Source organism: Bombina bombina, chromosome 1, assembly GCF_027579735.1.
Source record: "Bombina bombina isolate aBomBom1 chromosome 1, aBomBom1.pri, whole genome shotgun sequence".
In the NCBI taxonomy this organism is placed as follows: Eukaryota; Metazoa; Chordata; class Amphibia; order Anura; family Bombinatoridae; genus Bombina; species Bombina bombina.
In genome coordinates, this window is record NC_069499.1 from 926708770 (window position 1) to 926728343 (window position 19574).

General features: G+C 41.6%; 1 protein-coding gene across 1 annotated transcript in view; it reads right to left on the reverse strand.

Moving 5' to 3' along the window:
- Positions 1-19574, reverse strand: part of EDC4 (enhancer of mRNA decapping 4) — a 425877-nt gene that overhangs the window by 185075 nt on the left and 221228 nt on the right. The window contains exon 18 of the mRNA XM_053715906.1: positions 17289-17749. Coding sequence (XP_053571881.1) covers positions 17289-17749 — 461 coding nt within the window. The remainder of the gene's footprint in view (positions 1-17288; positions 17750-19574) is intronic.

The following is a 19574-nucleotide window of genomic DNA, read 5'->3' on the forward strand; positions in this document are numbered from 1 at the left end:
CAGAGAAGGAACAACTATTTCCTGGTTAATATTCCTGTTGGAAACCACTTTTGGAAGAAAACCAGGTTTGGTACGCAAAACAACCTTATCTGCATGGAATACCAGATAGGGTGGATCACACTGCAAAGCAGACAATTCAGAAACTCTTCTAGCAGAAGAAATAGCAACCAAAAACAGAACTTTCCAAGATAGTAACTTAATATCAATGGAATGTAAAGGTTCAAACGGAACCCCCTGAAGAACTGAAATAACTAAATTTAGACTCCATGGAGGAGTCATGGGTCTGTAAACAGGCTTGATTCTGACTAAGGCCTGTACAAAAGCTTGTACATCTGGCACTGCTGCCAGGCGTCTGTGTAACAAAACAGACAAAGCAGATATCTGTCCTTTTAGAGAACTCGCTGACAACCCTTTATCCAAACCCTCTTGGAGAAAGGAAAGAATCTTAGGAATTTTAATTTTACTCCAAGAGAATCCCTTGGATTCACACCAACAGATATATTTTTTCCATATTTTATGGTAAATTTTCCTAGTCACAGGTTTTCTGGCTTGGACCAGAGTATCTATAACCGAGTCTGAAAATCCACGCTTAGATAAAATCAAGCGTTCAATTTCCAAGCAGTCAGCTGCAGAGAGACTAGATTTGGATGTTCGAATGGACCTTGTACTAGAAGATCCTGTCTCAAAGGTAGCTTCCATGGTGGAGCCGATGACATATTCACCAGGTCTGCATACCAAGTCCTGCGTGGCCACGCAGGAGCTATCAGAATCACCGAGGCCTTCTCCTGTTTGATCCTGGCTACGAGCCTGGGAAGGAGAGGGAATGGTGGAAACACATAAGCTAGGTTGAACGACCAAGGCGCCACTAATGCATCCACTAGAGTCGCCTTGGGATCCCTGGATCTGGACCCGTAGCGAGGAACCTTGAAGTTCTGACGAGACGCCATCAGATCCATGTCTGGAATGCCCCATAATTGAGTTAACTGGGCAAAGACCTCCGGGTGGAGTTCCCACTCCCCCGGATGGAAAGTCTGACGACTCAAATAATCCGCCTCCCAGTTGTCTACTCCTGGGATGTGAATTGCAGATAGATGGCAGGAGTGATCCTCCGCCCATTTGATGATCTTGGATACCTCTCTCATCGCCAAGGAACTCTTTGTTCCTCCCTGATGATTGATGTAAGCTAGTCGTCATGTTGTCCGACTGGAATCTTATGAATCCGGCCTTCGCTAGTTGAGGCCAAGCCCGGAGTGCATTGAATATCGCTCTCAGTTCCAAGATGTTTATCGGGAGAAGAGACTCTTCCCGAGACCATAGACCCTGAGCTTTCAGGGAGTCCCAGACCGCGCCCCAGCCTGATAGACTGGCGTGGGTCGTGACAATGACCCACTCTGGTCTGCAGAAACTCATTCCCTGAGACAGGTGATCCTGAGTCAACCACCAACGGAGTGAGTCTCTGGTTAACTGGTCTACTTGAATCTGGGGAGACAAGTCTGCATAATCCCCATTCCACTGTCTGAGCATGCACAGTTGCAATAGTCTTAGATGAAATCGAGCAAAAGGAACCACGTCCATTGCTGCAACCATTAGACCTATTACTTCCATGCACTGAGCTATGGAAGGCTGAGGAATAGATTGAAGAACTTGACAAGTCTTTAGAAGCTTTGATTTTCTGACCTCTGTCAGAAAAATCTTCATTTCTACAGAATCTATAATTGTTCCCAGAAAAGGAACTCTTGTAGACGGGGACAGGGAACTCTTTTCCACGTTCACCTTCCACCCGTGAGACCTGAGAAAAGCTAATACAATGTCTGTATGAGCCCTTGATCTGGAAAGGGACGACGCTTGGATTAGGATGTCGTCTAGGTAAGGTGCCACTGCAATGCCCCTCGGTCTTAGAACCGCTAGAAGGGACCCTAGCACCTTTGTGAAAATTCTGGGAGCAGTGGCTAAACCGAACGGAAGAGCCACGAACTGGTAATGTTTGTCCAGAAAGGCGAACCTTAGGAACTGATGATGATCTTTGTGGATAGGAACATGTAGGTACGCATCCTTTAAATCCACGGTAGTCATGTATTGACCCTCCTGGATTGTTGGCAAAATCGTTCGAATGGTTTCCATTTTGAACGATGGAACTCTGAGGAATTTGTTTAGAATTTTTTAATCCAGAATTGGTGTGAAAGTTCCCTCTTTTTTGGGAACTACAAACAGGTTTGAGTAAAACCCCTGACCTTGTTCCACTGTTGGAACTGGGTGTATCACTCCCATCTTTAATAGATCTCCTACGCAATGTAAGAATGCCTGTCTCTTTATCTGGTCTGAAGATAAGCGAGACATGTGAAACCTTCCCCTTGGAGGAAGTTCTTTGAATTCTAGAAGATAACCCTGAGAGACTATTTCTAGTGCCCAGGGATCCTGAACATCTCTTGCCCAAGACTGAGCAAAGAGAGAAAGTCTGCCCCCTACTAGATCCGGTCTCGGATCGGGGGCTACCCCTTCATGCTGTCTTGGTAGCAGCAGCAGGCTTCTTGGCCTGTTTACCCTTGTTCCAGCCTTGCATTGGTTTCCATGCTGGCTTAGCCTGGGAAGCGTTACCCTCTTGTCTAGAGGCTGCAGAGTTAGGAGACGGTCCATACCTGAAGTTGCGAAAGGAACGAAAATTAGATTTATTCTTAGCCTTAAAGGGCCTATCCTGTGGGAGGGCATGGCCCTTTCCCCCAGTGATGTCTGAAATAATCTCCTTCAATTCTGGCCCAAAAAGGGTCTTACCTTTGAAAGGAATATTAAGCAATTTTGTCTTGGAAGACACATCCGCCGACCAAGACTTTAGCCAGAGCACTCTGCGCGCCACAATTGCAAAACCTGAATTTTTCGCCGCTAACTTCGCCAATTGCAAAGCGGCATCTAAAATAAAGGAATTAGCTAACTTAAGTGCGTGAATTCTGTCCATGACTTCCTCATATGGAGTCTCCTTATTGAGCAAATTTTCTAGTTCTTCGAACCAAAAACACGCCGCCGTTGTGACAGGAATAATGCACAAAATTGGTTGGAGGAGGAAACCTTGCTGAACAAATATCTTTTTAAGCAAACCCTCCAATTTTTTATCCATAGGATCTTTGAAAGCACAACTGTCCTCAATGGGAATAGTCGTGCGTTTGGCCAACGTAGAAACTGCCCCCTCAACCTTAGGGACTGTTTGCCATGCGTCCCTCCTTGGGTCGACAATGGGGAACATTTTCTTAAATATAGGAGGTGGGACAAAAAGGTATGCCTGGTTTCTCCCACTCCTTAGTAACTATGTCCGCCACCCTTTTGGGTATCGGAAAGGCATCAGGGTGCACAGGGACCTCAAGGAATTTGTCCATTTTGCACAATTTTTCTGGAATGACCAAAGAGTCACAATCGTCCAGAGTAGTTAGCACCTCCTTAAGCAGGGCGCGGAGATGTTCTAACTTAAATTTAAACGTCACAATATCAGGTTCTGCCTGTTGAGAAACTTTTCCTGAATCAGAAATTTCTCCCTCCGACAGACCCTCCCTCACTGCCAATTCTGACTGGTGTGAGGGTATGACAGATTATCGTCAGCGCACTCTTGCTCATCCGCTGTATTTAAAACTGAGCAATCACGCTTTCTTTGAAATGCTGGCATTTTGGATAAAATATTAGCTATAGCGGGGTCCTAGGTTACTCTTTGGTCCATCGCTTTTCCCCTCCCTCGATGGCCTTTATTTCCTATATAGGACCTCTACAAAAAGAAAATGTTCTGTAAAATTTTATTTGCTCTGGTCTTCCCAACCTGTGTGGTGGGGGGGGGGCACTTGTTTATGCTCAGGGATGAAGAGTCCAGCAGATATTAATCCATAGCGGATGTGACATATTTGTATGTATCCTTATTTTATAGTTTGTTTTTTTTTTTGCACATGTACTTAGCAGCTTATTGTTATCTGTTTTCTTTTTCTCTTCAATAAAGCTCTTTTGAAAAAAAAAAAAAAAAAATATTAGCTATAGAATTATCCATTACTGCCTTTAATTGTTGCATAGTAACAAGCATTGGCGCGCTAGATGCCTGCGCGGGTATAACTGGTGTTGACACAGAAGGAGAGGATGGTGAACTACCCCCACTACCTTCATTTGAGGAATCATCTTGGGCAATCTTATTAAATGTGACAGTACTGTCCTTACTTTGTTTGGACGCCATGGCACAAATCTCACATACATTTAAAGTGGGGACCACCTTGGCCTCCATACATACAGAACATGTTCTATCTGAAGGTACAGACATGTTAGACAGGCTTATACAGGCTATTAATGCAATAAAACAGTTTTTAAACAAAACCGTTACTGTCTCTTTAAATGTTAAACAGAGCACACTTTATTTCTGAATGTGTGAAAAACTATGAAGGAAATATCCGAATACCAAATTTGCACCCTAGTGTCTTAATGCTTTGAAAGTATTGCACATCAAATTTCAAGTTTGTAACCCCTTAAATGAGCAAACCGGAGCGATTTGATCAATTTACCAGCTTAAACCCACTACAGTCCCAGCCACAGCCTTTGCTGCGGCTTCACCTTTCCTTAGGGGATATTCGCCACAGAAATAAGCCTTCCAGAATCGTTTTTTATGGCCACCGGACCCTCTCACATGAAGCTGCATGCACTGCTTCCAGAAGTAACTGCGCAATTAAGGCGCGAAAATGAGGCCTCCTCCCTCTACATACTAGAGTGAAAGGCCCTTCCTGACTAGAATAGGTGTCTAAACGACTGCCAGGCGATTAAAAAACGTTCCCAAAGTGTTTTCAAGTTCCAAAACACTCCAAAAGACATATAAATATTGTATAAATCAATCGATATAGCCCACAATAGTGTCAACCAGTATATAGCCCATTAATAAGCCTTCATTCTGTTATGAGTCTAAGAAAATGGCTTACCGATCCCAAAAAGGGAAAATGACAGTCTTCTAGCATTACTATGTCCTGTTAGAAAATGGACTAGTCATACCTTGAGCAGAAAAGTCTGCAAACTGTTCCCCCCAACTGACGTTCTCTGGGCTCAACAGTCCTGCGTGGGAACAGCAATTGATTTTAGTTACTGCTGCCAAAATCATACTCCTCTTTAAACAGAACTCTTCATCTTTTTCTGTTTTAGAGTAAATAGTACAAACCGGCACTATTTTAAAATAACAAACTCTTGATAGAAGAATAAAAAAACATAATTTATGTAAGAACTTACCTGATAAATTCATTTCTTTCATATTAGCAAGAGTCCATGAGCTAGTGACGTATGGGATATACATTCCTACCAGGAGGGGCAAAGTTTCCCAAACCTTAAAATGCCTATAAATACACCCCTCACCACACCCACAATTCAGTTTAACGAATAGCCAAGAAGTGGGGTGATAAGAAAAAAGTGCGAAAGCATATAAAATAAGGAATTGGAATAATTGTGCTTTATACAAAAAAATCAAAACCACCACAAAAAAGGGCGGGCCTCATGGACTCTTGCTAATATGAAAGAAATGAATTTATCAGGTAAGTTCTTACATAAATTATGTTTTCTTTCATGTAATTAGCAAGAGTCCATGAGCTAGTGACGTATGGGATAATGATTACCCAAGATGTGGATCTTTCCACGCAAGAGTCACTAGAGAGGGAGGGATAAAATAAAGACAGCCAATTCCTGCTGAAAATAATCCACACCCAGAATAAAATGTTAATGAAAAAACATAAGCAGAAGATTCAAACTGAAACCACTGCCTGAAATACGTTTCTACCAAAAACTGCTTCAGAAGAAGAAAACACATCAAAATGGTAGAATTTAGTAAAAATATGCAAAGAGGACCAAGTTGCTGCTTTGCAAATCTGATCAACCGAAGCTTCATTCCTAAACGCCCAGGAAGTAGAAACTGACCTAGTAGAATGAGCTGTAATCCTTTGAGGCGGAGTGTTACCCGACTCAACATAGGCATGATGAAATAAAGATTTCAACCAAGATGCCAAAGAAATGGCAGAAGCTTTCTGGCCTTTTCTAGAACCGGAAAAGATGACAAATAGACTAGAAGTCTTTCGGAAAGACTTAGTAGCTTCAACATAATATTACAAAGCTCTAATAGCATCCAAAGAAAGCAATGATTTCTCCTTAGAATTCATAGGATTAGGACATAATGAAGGAACCACAATTTCTCTACTAATGTTGTTAGAATTCACAACCTTAGGTAAAAAATTCAAAAGAAGTTCGCAGCACCGCCTTATCCTGATGCAAAATCAGAAAAGGAGACTCACAAAAAAGAGTAGATAATTCAGAGACTCTTCTGGCAGAAGAGATGGCCAAAGAAACAAAACTTTCCAAGAAAGTAATATAACGACCAAAGAATGCATGGGTTCAAAAGGAGGAGCTTGAAGAGCCCCCAGAACCAAATTCAAACTCCAAGGAGGAGAAATTGACTTAATGACAGGTTTTATACGAACCAAAGGTTGTACAAAACAATGAATATCAGGAAGATTAGCAATCCTTCTGTGAAAAAGAACAGAAAGAGCAGAGATTTGTCTTTCAAGGAATTTGCGGACAAACCTTTATCTAAACCATCCTGAAGAAACTGTAAAATTCTCGGTATTCAAAAAGAATGCCAAGAAAAAAGATGAGAAAGACACTAAGAAATATAAGTCTTCCAGACTCTATAATATATCTCTCTAGATACAGATTTACGAGCCTGTCACATAGTATCAATCACAGAGTCAGAGAAACCTCTTTGACCAAGAATCAAGCGTTCAAACTCCATACCTTAAAATTAAGGTAATGAGATCCTGATGGAAAAAAGAACCTTGAGACAGAAAGACTGGTCTTAACGGAAGAGTCCACAGATGGCAAGAGGCCATCCGGACAAGATCCGCATACCAAAACCTGTGAGACCATGCTGGAGCTACCAGCAGGACAAACGAGCATTCCTTTAGAATATTGGAAAATACCCTTGGAAGAAGAACTAGAGGCGGAAAGATATAGGCAGGATGACACTTGTAAGGAAGAGATAATGCATCCACTGCCTCTGCCCGAGGATCCCGGGATCCGGACAGATACCAGGGAAGTTTCTTGTTTAGATGAGAAGCCATCAGATCTATTTCTGGGAGTTCCCACATTTGAACAATCTGAGGAAATACCTCTGGGTGAAGAGACCATTCGCCCAGGTGCAACGTTTGGCAACTGAGATAATCCGCTTTCCAATTGTCCATACCTGGGATATGAACCGCAGAGATTAGACAGGAGCTAGATTCCGCTCAAACCAAAATTCGAGATACTTCTTTCATAGCCAGAGGACTGTGAGTCCCTCCTTGATGATTGATGTATGCCACAGTTGTGACATTGTCTATCTGAAAACAAATGAACAACTCTCTCTTCAGAAGAGACCAAGACTGAAGAGCTCTGAAAATTGCACGGAGTTCCAAAATATTGATCGGAAATCTCACCTCCTGAGATTCCCAAACCCCTTGTGCTTTCAGATACCCCCACACAGCTCCCCAACCTGTAAGACTTGCATCTGTTGAGATCATAGTCCAGGTCGGAAGAACAAAGAAGCCCCCTGAACTAAACAATGGTGATCTGTCCACCATGTCAGAGAGTGTCGTATAACCGGTTTAAAGATATTAATTGAGATATCTTTGAGTAATCCCTGCACCATTGGTTCAGCATACAGAGCTGAAGAGGTCGCATGTGAAAACGAGCAAAGGAGATCGCATCTGATGAGGCAGTCCTAAGACCTAAAATTTCCATGCATAAGGCTACCAAAGGGAATGATTGTGACTGAAGGTTTTGACAAGCTGATATCAATGTTAAACTTCTCTTGTCTGACAAGGACAGAGTCATAGACACTGAATCTATTCTAGAAACCTAAAAAGGTTACCCTTGTCTGAGGAATCAATGAACTGATTGGTAAATTGATCCTCCAACCATGAACTTGAAGAAACAACACAAGTCGATTCGTATAAGATTCTTCGAAAATGAGAAGACTGAGCAAGTACCAAGATATCGTCCAAATAAGGAAATACCAAAACCCTGTTCTCTGATTACAGAAAGAAGGGCACCGAGAACCTTTGAAAAAAATTCTTGGAACTGAGGCTAGGCCAAACGGTAGAGCCACAAACTGGTAATGCTTGTCTAAAAAGAGAATCTCAGACACTAAAAGTGATCTGGATGAATCGGAATATGCAGATACACATCCTGTAAATCTATTGAAGACATATAATGCCCTTGCTAAACAAAAGGCAGGATAGTCCTACAGTAACCATCTTAAATGTTGGTATCCTTACATAACGATTCAATATTGATAGATCCAGAACTGGTCTGAAGGAATTGACCTTCTTTGGTACAATGAAGAGATAAAATAAAACCCCAGCCCCTGTTCCAGAACTGGAACTGGCATAATTACTCCAGCCAACTCTAGATCTGAAACACATTTCAGAAATGCTGAGCCTTTGCTGTGTTAACTGGGACACGGGAAAGAAAAAAATCTCTTAGCCTTAACTTGAAGCCAATTCTGTACCTTTCTGAAACAATGTTCTGAAACCAGAGAATGAGAACGGAATTGATCCAAATTTCTTTGAAGAAAACGTAATCTGCCCCATACCAGCTGAGCTGGAATAAGGTCCGCACCTACATGGGTACTTAGGAGCTGGCTATAGGTTTCTATAAGGCTTGGATATATTCCAAACTGGAAATAGTTTCCAAACTGATACCGCTCCTAACAGTTGAGATAATAATTTATTACCCTGGAAAGAAAGGGAAAGCAAAGTTGACTTAGAAGACATATCAGCATTCCAAGTTTAATCCATAAAGCTTTTCTAGCTAAAATAGCTAGAGACATATACCTGACATCAACTCTAATGACATCAAAAGATGGTATCACCAATAAAATTATTAGCATGTTATAGAATAATAATAATGCTATAAAATTATGATCTGTGACTTGTTGCGCTAAAGCTTCTTAACCAAAAAGTTGAAGCTGCAGCAACATCCACTAAAAATATAGCAGGTCTAAGAAGATTACCTGAACATAAGTAAGCTTTTCTTAGAAAGGATTCAATTTTCCTATCTAAAGGATCCTTAAATGAAGTACTATCTGCCGTAGAAATAGTAGTACATTTAGCAGGAGTAGAGACAACCCCATAACCTTAGGGATTTTGTCCCAAAAAACTCTAATCTGTCAGATGGCACAGGATATAATTGCTTAAACGTTTAGAAGGAGTAAAAGAATTACCCAAATTATTCCATTCCCTGGAAATTACTTCAGAAATAGCATCAGGGAGATTAAACACTTCTGGAATAACTACAGGAGATTTAAAAACCTTATTTAAACGTTTAGATTTAGTATCAAGAGGACCAGAATCCTCTATTTCTAATGCAATTAATACTTCTTAAATAAAGAACGAATAAATTCCATCTTGAACAAATACAAAGATTTATCAGCATCAACCTCTGAGACAGAAACCTCTGAACCAGAAGAACCATTATCAGTATCAGAATGATGATGTTCATTTAAAAATTCATCTGAAAAAAGAGAAGTTTTAAAAGACTTATGTAAACTAGAAGGAGAAATAACAGACATAGCCTTCTTAATGGATTTAAAAAATAAAATCTCTTATGTTATCAGGAACACTCTGAAAATTAGATGTTGACGGAACAGCAATAGGTAATGTAACAGTACTAAAGGAAATTTTATCTGCATTAATAAGTTTGTCATGACATGCAATACAAACAACAGCTGGAGAAACAGATACCAAAAATTTATAGCAGATACACTTAGCTTGGTAGCTCCAGCACCGGGCAGTAATTTTCCTGAAGTATCTTCTGACTCAGTTGCAACGTGGAACATCTTGCAATATGTAAAAGAAAAAACAACATATAAAGCAAAATTGATCAAATTCCTTAAATGACAGTTTCAGGAATGGGAAAAAAATGCCAGTGAACAAGCTTCTAGCAACCAGAAGCAATAAATAATGAGACTTAAATAATGTGGAGACAAAAGCGACGCCCATATTTTTTTAGCGCCAAATAAGACGCCCACATTATTTGGCGCCTAAATGCTTTTGGCGCCAAAAATGACGCCACATCCGGAACGCCGACATTTTTGGCGCAAAAGAACGTCAAAAAAATGACGCAACTTCCGGCGACACGTATGACGCCGGAAACAGAAAAGATTTTTTTTTTTTTTTTGCGCCAAAAAAGTCTGCGCCAAGAATGACGCAATAAAATGAAGCATTTTCAGCCCCCGCGAGCCTAACAGCCCACAGGGAAAAAGTCAAATTTTTTAAGGTAAGAAAAAATAATTGGTTCAAATGCATTATCCCAAATATGAAACTGACTGTCTGAAAAAAAGGAATGTTGAACATCCTGAGTCAAGGCAAATAAATGTTTGAATACATATATTTAGAACTTTATAAAAAACATAATTTATGCTTACCTGATAAATTCCTTTCTTCTGTTGTGTGATCAGTCCACGGGTCATCATTACTTCTGGGATATAACTCCTCCCCAACAGGAAATGCAAGAGGATTCACCCAGCAGAGCTGCATATAGCTCCTCCCCTCTACGTCACTCCCAGTCATTCGACCAAGAATCAACGAGAAAGGAGAAACCAAGGGTGAAGTGGTGACTGGAGTATAATTTAAAAGATATTTACCTGCCTTAAAACAGGGCGGGCCGTGGACTGATCACACAACAGAAGAAAGGAATTTATCAGGTAAGCATAAATTATGTTTTCTTCTGTTATGTGTGATCAGTCCACGGGTCATCATTACTTCTGGGATACCAATACCAAAGCAAAAGTACACGGATGACGGGAGGGATAGGCAGGCTCATTATATAGAAGGAACCACTGCCTGAAGAACCTTTCTCCCAAAAATAGCCTCCGAAGAAGCAAAAGTGTCAAATTTGTAAAATTTGGAAAAAGTATGAAGCGAAGACCAAGTTGCAGCCTTGCAAATCTGTTCAACAGAGGCCTCATTCTTAAAGGCCCAAGTGGAAGCCACAGCTCTAGTAGAATGAGCTGTAATTCTTTCAGGAGGCTGCTGTCCAGCAGTCTCATAGGCTAAACGAATTATGCTACGAAGCCAGAAGGAGAGAGAGGTAGCCGAAGCCTTATGACCTCTCCTCTGACCAGAGTACACGACAAACAGGGAAGACGTTTGTCGAAAATCCTTAGTTGCCTGCAAGTAGAACTTGAGGGCACGAACTACATCCAGATTGTGTAGAAGACGTTCCTTCTTTGAAGAAGGATTTGGACACAAGGATGGAACAACAATCTCTTGATTGATATTCCTGTTAGTGACTACCTTAGGTAAGAACCCAGGTTTAGTACGCAGAACTACCTTGTCTGAGTGAAAAATCAGATAAGGAGAATCACAATGTAAGGCTGATAACTCAGAGACTCTTCGAGCCGAGGAAATAGCCATTAAAAACAGAACTTTCCAAGATAACAGCTTGATATCAATGGAATGAAGGGGTTCAAACGGAACACCCTGTAAAACGTTAAGAACTAAGTTTAAACTCCATGGCGGAGCAACAGTTTTAAACACAGGCTTGATCCTAGCTAAAGCCTGACAAAAGGCCTGGACGTCTGGATTTTCTGACAGACGCCTGTGTAACAAGATGGACAGAGCTGAGATCTGTCCCTTTAATGAGCTAGCCGATAAACCCTTTTCTAAACCTTCTTGTAGAAAGGACAATATCCTAGGAATCCTAACCTTACTCCAGGAGTAACCTTTGGATTCGCACCAGTATAGGTATTTACGCCATATCTTATGGTAAATCCTTCTGGTAACAGGCTTCCTAGCCTGTATCAGGGTATCAATAACCGACTCAAAAAAACCACGTTTTGATAAAATCAAGCGTTCAATTTCCAAGCAGTCAGCTTCAGAGAAGTTAGATTTTGATGTTTGAATGGACCCTGTATCAGAAGGTCCTGTCTTAGAGGTAGAGACCAAGGCGGACAGGATGACATGTCCACTAGATCTGCATACCAAGTCCTGCGTGGCCATGCAGGCGCTATTAGAATCACTGATGCTCTCTCCTGTTTGATTTTGGCAATCAATCGAGGAAGCAGCGGGAAGGGTGGAAACACATAAGCCATCCCGAAGTTCCAAGGTGCTGTCAAAGCATCTATTAGAACCGCTCCCGGATCCCTGGATCTGGACCCGTAGCGAGGAAGTTTGGCGTTCTGGCGAGACGCCATGAGATCTATCTCTGGTTTGCCCCAACGTCGAAGTATTTGGGCAAAGACCTCCGGATGAAGTTCCCACTCCCCCGGATGAAAAGTCTGGCGACTCAAGAAATCCGCCTCCCAGTTCTCCACTCCCGGGATGTGGATTGCTGACAGGTGGCAAGAGTGAGACTCTGCCCAGCGAATTATCTTTGATACTTCCATCATTGCTAGGGAGCTTCTTGTCCCTCCTTGATGGTTGATGTAAGCTACAGTCGTGATGTTGTCCGACTGAAACCTGATGAACCCCCGAGTTTTTAACTGGGGCCAAGCCAGAAGGGCATGGAGAACTGCTCTTAATTCCAGAATGTTTATTGGCAGGAGACTTTCCTCCTGATTCCATTGTCCCTGAGCCTTCAGAGAATTCCAGACAGCGCCCCAACCTAGTAGGCTGGCGTCTGTTGTTACAATTGTCCAGTCCGGCCTGCTGAATGGCATCCCCCTGGACAGATGTGGCCGAGAAAGCCACCATAGAAGAGAGTTTCTGGTCTCTTGATCCAGATTCAGAGTAGGGGACAAGTCTGAGTAATCCCCATTCCACTGACTCAGCATGCACAATTGCAGCGGTCTGAGATGTAGACGTGCAAAGGGTACTATGTCCATTGCTGCTACCATTAAGCCGATCACCTCCATGCATTGAGCTACTGACGGGAGTTGAATGGAATGAAGGACACGGCATGCATTTAGAAGCTTTGTTAATCTGTCTTCTGTCAGATAAATCTTCATTTCTACAGAATCTATAAGAGTCCCCAAGAATGGAACTCTTGTGAGAGGAAAAAGAGAACTCTTCTTTTCGTTCACTTTCCATCCATGCGACCTTAGAAATGCCAGAACTAACTCTGTATGAGACTTGGCAGTTTGAAAGCTTGAAGCTTGTATCAGAATGTCGTCTAGGTACGGAGCTACCGAAATTCCTCGCGGTCTTAGTACCGCCAGAAGGGCACCCAGAACCTTTGTGAAGATTCTTGGAGCCGTAGCCAATCCGAATGGAAGAGCTACAAACTGGTAATGCCTGTCTAAGAAGGCAAACCTTAGATACCGGTAATGATCTTTGTGAATCGGTATGTGAAGGTAAGCATCCTTTAAATCCACTGTGGTCATGTACTGACCCTTTTGGATCATGGGTAAGATTGTCCGAATAGTTTCCATTTTGAACGATGGAACTCTTAGGAATTTGTTTAGGATCTTTAAATCCAAGATTGGCCTGAAAGTTCCCTCTTTTTTGGGAACCACAAACAGGTTTGAGTAAAACCCTTGTCCTTGTTCCGACCGCGGAACCGGATGGATCACTCCCATTAATAACAGATCTTGTACACAGCGTAGAAACGCTTCTTTCTTTATCTGGTTTGTTGACAACCTTGACAGATGAAATCTCCCTCTTGGGGGAGAGAATTTGAATTCTAGAAGGTATCCCTGAGATATGATCTCTAGCGCCCAGGGATCCTGAACATCTCTTGCCCAAGCCTGGGCGAAGAGAGAGAGTCTGCCCCCCACTAGATCCGGTCCCGGATCGGGGGCCCTCGGTTCATGCTGTCTTTGGGGCAGCAGCAGGTTTCCTGGCCTGCTTGCCCTTGTTCCAGGACTGGTTAGGTTTCCAGCCTTGTCTGTAACGAGCAACAGCTCCTTCCTGTTTTGGTGCAGTGGAAGTTGATGCTGCTCCTGCTTTGAAATTCCGAAAGGGACGAAAATTAGACTGTCTAGCCTTAGCTTTGGCTTTGTCTTGAGGCAGGGCGTGGCCCTTACCTCCTGTAATGTCAGCGATAATTTCTTTCAAACCGGGCCCAAATAAAGTTTGCCCCTTGAAAGGTATATTAAGTAATTTGGACTTAGAAGTTACATCAGCTGACCAGGATTTTAGCCACAGCGCCCTACGTGCCTGAATGGCGAATCCTGAGTTCTTAGCCGTAAGTTTGGTTAAATGTACTACGGCCTCCGAAATGAATGAATTAGCTAGTTTAAGGACTCTAAGCCTGTCCGTAATGTCGTCCAGCGTAGCTGAACTAAGGTTCTCTTCCAGAGACTCAATCCAAAATGCTGCCGCAGCCGTAATCGGCGCGATGCATGCAAGGGGTTGCAATATAAAACCTTGTTGAACAAACATTTTCTTAAGGTAACCCTCTAATTTTTTATCCATTGGATCTGAAAAGGCACAGCTATCCTCCACCGGGATAGTGGTACGCTTAGCTAAAGTAGAAACTGCTCCCTCCACCTTAGGGACCCTTTGCCATAAGTCCCGTGTGGTGGCGTCTATTGGAAACATCTTTCTAAATATTGGAGGGGGTGAGAACGGCACACCGGGTCTATCCCACTCCTTAGTAACAATTTCAGTTAGTCTCTTAGGTATAGGAAAAACGTCAGTACTCGCCGGTACCGCAAAGTATTTATCCAACCTACACAATTTTTCTGGTATTGCAACAGTGTTACAATCATTAAGAGCCGCTAAAACCTCCCCTAGTAATACACGGAGGTTCTCCAATTTAAATTTAAAATTTGAAATATCTGAATCCAATCTGTTTGGATCAGAACCATCACCCACAGAATGAAGCTCTCCGTCCTCATGTTCTGCAAGCTGTGACGCAGTATCAGACATGGCCCTAGTATTATCAGCGCACTCTGTTCTCACCCCAGAGTGATCACGCTTGCCTCTTAGTTCTGGTAATTTAGCCAAAACTTCAGTCATAACAGTAGCCATATCTTGTAATGTTATCTGTAATGGCCGCCCAGATGTACTAGGCGCCATAATATCACGCACCTCCCGGGCGGGAGATGCAGGTACTGACACGTGAGGCGAGTTAGTCGGCATAACTCTCCCCTCGCTGTTTGGTGAAATTTGTTCAATTTGTACAGATTGGCTTTTATTTAAAGTAGCATCAATACAGTTAGTACATAAATTTCTATTGGGCTCCACCTTGGCATTGGAACAAATGACACAGATATCTTCCTCTGAATCAGACATGTTTAACACACTAGCAATAAACTTGCAACTTGGTTACAATCTTATTTAACAAAAACGTACTGTGCCTCAAAGAAGCACTAAACGATTAAATGACAGTTGAAATAATGAACTGAAAGACAGTTATAGCATCAATCCTTAAAAACAACACAACTTTTAGCAAAGGTTTGTTCCCATTAGTAAAGTAACAATAATTAAATTTGAAACATAAAAATTACAGAGCAACGTTTTTAATCACAGTCAATATATAAGTCTCACAGCTCTGCTGAGAGAATCTACCTCCCTCCAAAGAAGTTTGAAGACCCCTGAGTTCTGTTAGAGATGAACCGGATCATGCAGGAAATACAAGAGTAACTGACTGGAATTTTTTGATGCGTAGCAAAGAGCGCCAAAAACGGCCCCTCCCCCTCACACACAGCAGTGAGAGAGAAACGAAACTGTCACAATTAAAACAAGCAACTGCCAAGTGGAAAAATAATGCCCAAATATTTATTCACTCAGTACCTCAGAAAATGCAAACGATTCTACATTCCAGCAAAAACGTTTAACATAATAAATACCTATTAAAAGGTTTAATGTACTTTTAACAGAGTAATTCCGGTGAAATACCATCCCCAGAATACTGAAGTGTAGAGTATACATACATGTCATTATAACGGTATGGCAGGATTTTCTCATCAATTCCATTCAGAAAATAAAAACTGCTACATACCTCAATGCAGATTCATCTGCCCGCTGTCCCCTGATCTGAAGCTTTTACCTCCCTCAGATGGCCGAGAAACAGCAATATGATCTTAACTACTCCGGTTAAAATCATAGTAAAAACTCTGGTAGATTCTTCTTCAAACTCTGCCAGAGAGGCAATAACACGCTCCGGTGCTATTGTAAAATAACAAACTTTTGATTGAAGTTATAAAAACTAAGTATAATCACCATAGTCCTCTCACACATCCTATCTAGTTGTTGGGTGCAAGAGAATGACTGGGAGTGACGTAGAGGGGAGGAGCTATATGCAGCTCTGCTGGGTGAATCCTCTTGCATTTCCTGTTGGGGAGGAGTTATATCCCAGAAGTAATGATGACCCGTGGACTGATCACACATAACAGAAGAAAAGTGCCCAACCATAGCTTAGAGTGTCACAGAAAATAAGACTTACTTACCCCAGGACACTCATCTACATGTTTGTAGAAAGCCAAACCAGTACTGAAACGAAAATCAGCAGAGGTAATGGTATATATATATAAGAGTATATCGTCGATCTGAAAAGGGAGGTAAGAGATGAATCTCCACGACCGATAACAGAGAACCTATGAAATAGACCCCGTAGAAGGAGATCATTGAATTCAAATAGGCAATACTCTCCTCACATCCCTCTGACATTCACTGCACGCTGAGAGGAAAACCGGGCCCCAACTTGCTGCGGAGCGCATATCAACGTAGAATCTAGCACAAACTTACTTCACCACCTCCATAGGAGGCAAAGTTTGTAAAACTGGATTGTGGGTGTGGTGAGGGGTGTATTTATAGGCATTTTAAGGTTTGGGAAACTTTGCCCCTCCTGGTAGGAATGTATATCCCATACGTCACTAGCTCATGGACTCTTGCTAATTACATGAAAGAAACTACAACTAACACCACATACTCTTTACCTTCCCCGTGGAGATGCTACTTGTTCAGAGCGGCAAAGAGAATGACTGGGGGGCGGAGCCAGAGGGGGGGCTATATGGGCAGCTTTTGCTGTGCTCTCTTTCCCATTTCCTGTTGGGGAAGAGAATATTCCCACAAGTAAAGATGAAGCCGTGGACCGGACACACCAATGTAGGAGAAATCTATACCAACACCTCACTTTACCTCTTCCTATCACTAACGTAGGCAAAGAAAATGACTGGGGTGAGAGGGAAGGGCGGAGCTATTTAACAGCTCTGCTGTGGTGCTCTTTGCCTCCTCCTGCTGACCAGGAGGTGAATATCCCACAAGTAAGGATGATGATCCGTGGACTCATGTCATTAAAAAGAAACTAGTGATGTAACCTAATTCTGTGACACATTTAATAGTGGTTACCAACTATGCAAAGCAAGCCCCCCCACTTACCTGTCCAACAAACTGTTCCTGGTTTCCCTTGTTATATCTGGAGCTGCAGGCCACGGTTGATGCACAGTTCCATCCACATTATCCTGTGGCAGTGCATTCTCTAGTAAAGAAGGTGCACTGATACGATCAGATTCCGTGTCAGGAGATCCAATGTCCAATGACCTAAGTCCATGCTCTGAATTTGGACGGTTGCGCAGAGATAACAGGTGCAATGCAGAGGCAGCAGAGTTCATACTATCTGCATGGTGAGATGTGTCTGCTACCTCAGGAGCAATAATTGAATTTACTGGAGTAGTATAACTACGCTGAAGTGTCTCTGATGCAATCTCTGGGATGTCCTGGGACATTGCCGTAGAAGCACTGGAAATAACATCAGGGGATCGTTCACGAGTAGGCGAAGCCTGTGGTACTACTAGGGGCTCCAATGCTTGAAGTTCAAGTGGAAGGATGGGCTGATTAACCTAATAAACATTAAATAATAAAATGTGTTTGACCATGGACAAATTGAAGTACCAAAAGGTAGAATTATTTGTACTAAAATGATATGGTGTTACACAGTAGTAATTATTAGAATTGGAAAAGCATAAAAATGTGCTTAGACCAGTTTCTATAAAATGTATGTTGACTTACTTTACACTACTTGTTTTAAACATGAAAACAAATACAAATCACACTTATTACATAATTGGTAGCCTAAAGTTCAAGATCGCTACTTTTTTTTAAATAACCATCCTTAAAGCATGAATTAATTATATGATATGGTTTAAGTAGATTATTTAAAATCATCAATATAAAAATTGTGAGTTGACACCTGTCAAAATTGTCTATACCTAAAACTTAGTCCAGGCAAGTTAAACGGACCTGGAATAAATTATCACTTTTAGTGCCAACAGCAGTGCATTATTTACTTTATTTTTTGCATATTTTAAATTAAACTCACTTTATTTATGCAATCTCAAGCCAGCCTCTTGACCTTTAGCACTTTGTATATGTGCACAGTGCTTTAGTATCTCTTCCTTTTGGCAAATTAGCACTCAGGAGTATGCTTTTATTGGGGATAATGGCATAGGTCATATAGTCTGACTGTTTATACCAAATGCAGCCCACTTTAAAATAAATTCTAAAGAGCGGGAAAGCCTGAGGCTGGAGAAGTAGGTTGACCGCAATTTAAACTGTGCAAAAGACAAGCATATTTAAAAACCCATGAAATTAATTTATCCACATCTTCATTTGAAAGCATGTCAATAGAGCAGAGTATGAGTTTTATGAATTTTACTGTTTGTACACAGATACTTGTGGGTAAATCTATACCCCATAATTAAATATGCACACAAATAACTTATGTTAGCTAAAATACAAAAGCTTAGTTCTGATCTTTTATGTCAGATACTGGTCAGTGGTACTCAAGATTTTTCCTAAGATCTCAATAGATTGTGTAGCTTGCCAGAGAGAGTCCTTGACAACCTTAAAGGGACAGGATACCCAAATGTTGAAACACTTTAAAGTGATGCAGCATAGTTGTAAAAAGCTGACTAGAAAATATCACCTGAACAGAAAGTTTAACTCAAAATGTCCTAAGTATTCACACCCCATTGTAAAGGACTTTAAGCAGCAAATCAGTATGCCTGTCCTGGTACTTGCAAGGGAGAGTGCCTCATTTTATTATTATACTTTATTTATGAAGCGCCAACATATTTCGCAGCTCTGTCCATGGGTACAATTCATTTAAAACAAAACAATGATATAAAACTTGTAAGAGACAAGAAAACATTTTACAGACACATACAGGAGGAATTAAAGGGACAGTATACACTCATTTTCATATAACTGCATGTAATAGACACTACTATAAAGAATAAGATGCACATATACTGATATAAAAATCCAGTATAAAACTGATTAAAAACAGAATTTATGTTTACCTGATAAATTACTTTCTCCAACGGTGTGTCCGGTCCACGGCGTCATCCTTACTTGTGGGATATTCTCTTCCCCAACAGGAAATGGCAAAGAGCCCAGCAAAGCTGGTCACATGATCCCTCCTAGGCTCCGCCTTCCCCAGTCATTCGACCGACGTAAAGGAGGAATATTTGCATAGGAGAAATCATATGATACCGTGGTGACTGTAGTTAAAGAAAATAAATTATCAGACCTGATTAAAAAACCAGGGCGGGCCGTGGACCGGACACACCGTTGGAGAAAGTAATTTATCAGGTAAACATAAATTCTGTTTTCTCCAACATAGGTGTGTCCGGTCCACGGCGTCATCCTTACTTGTGGGAACCA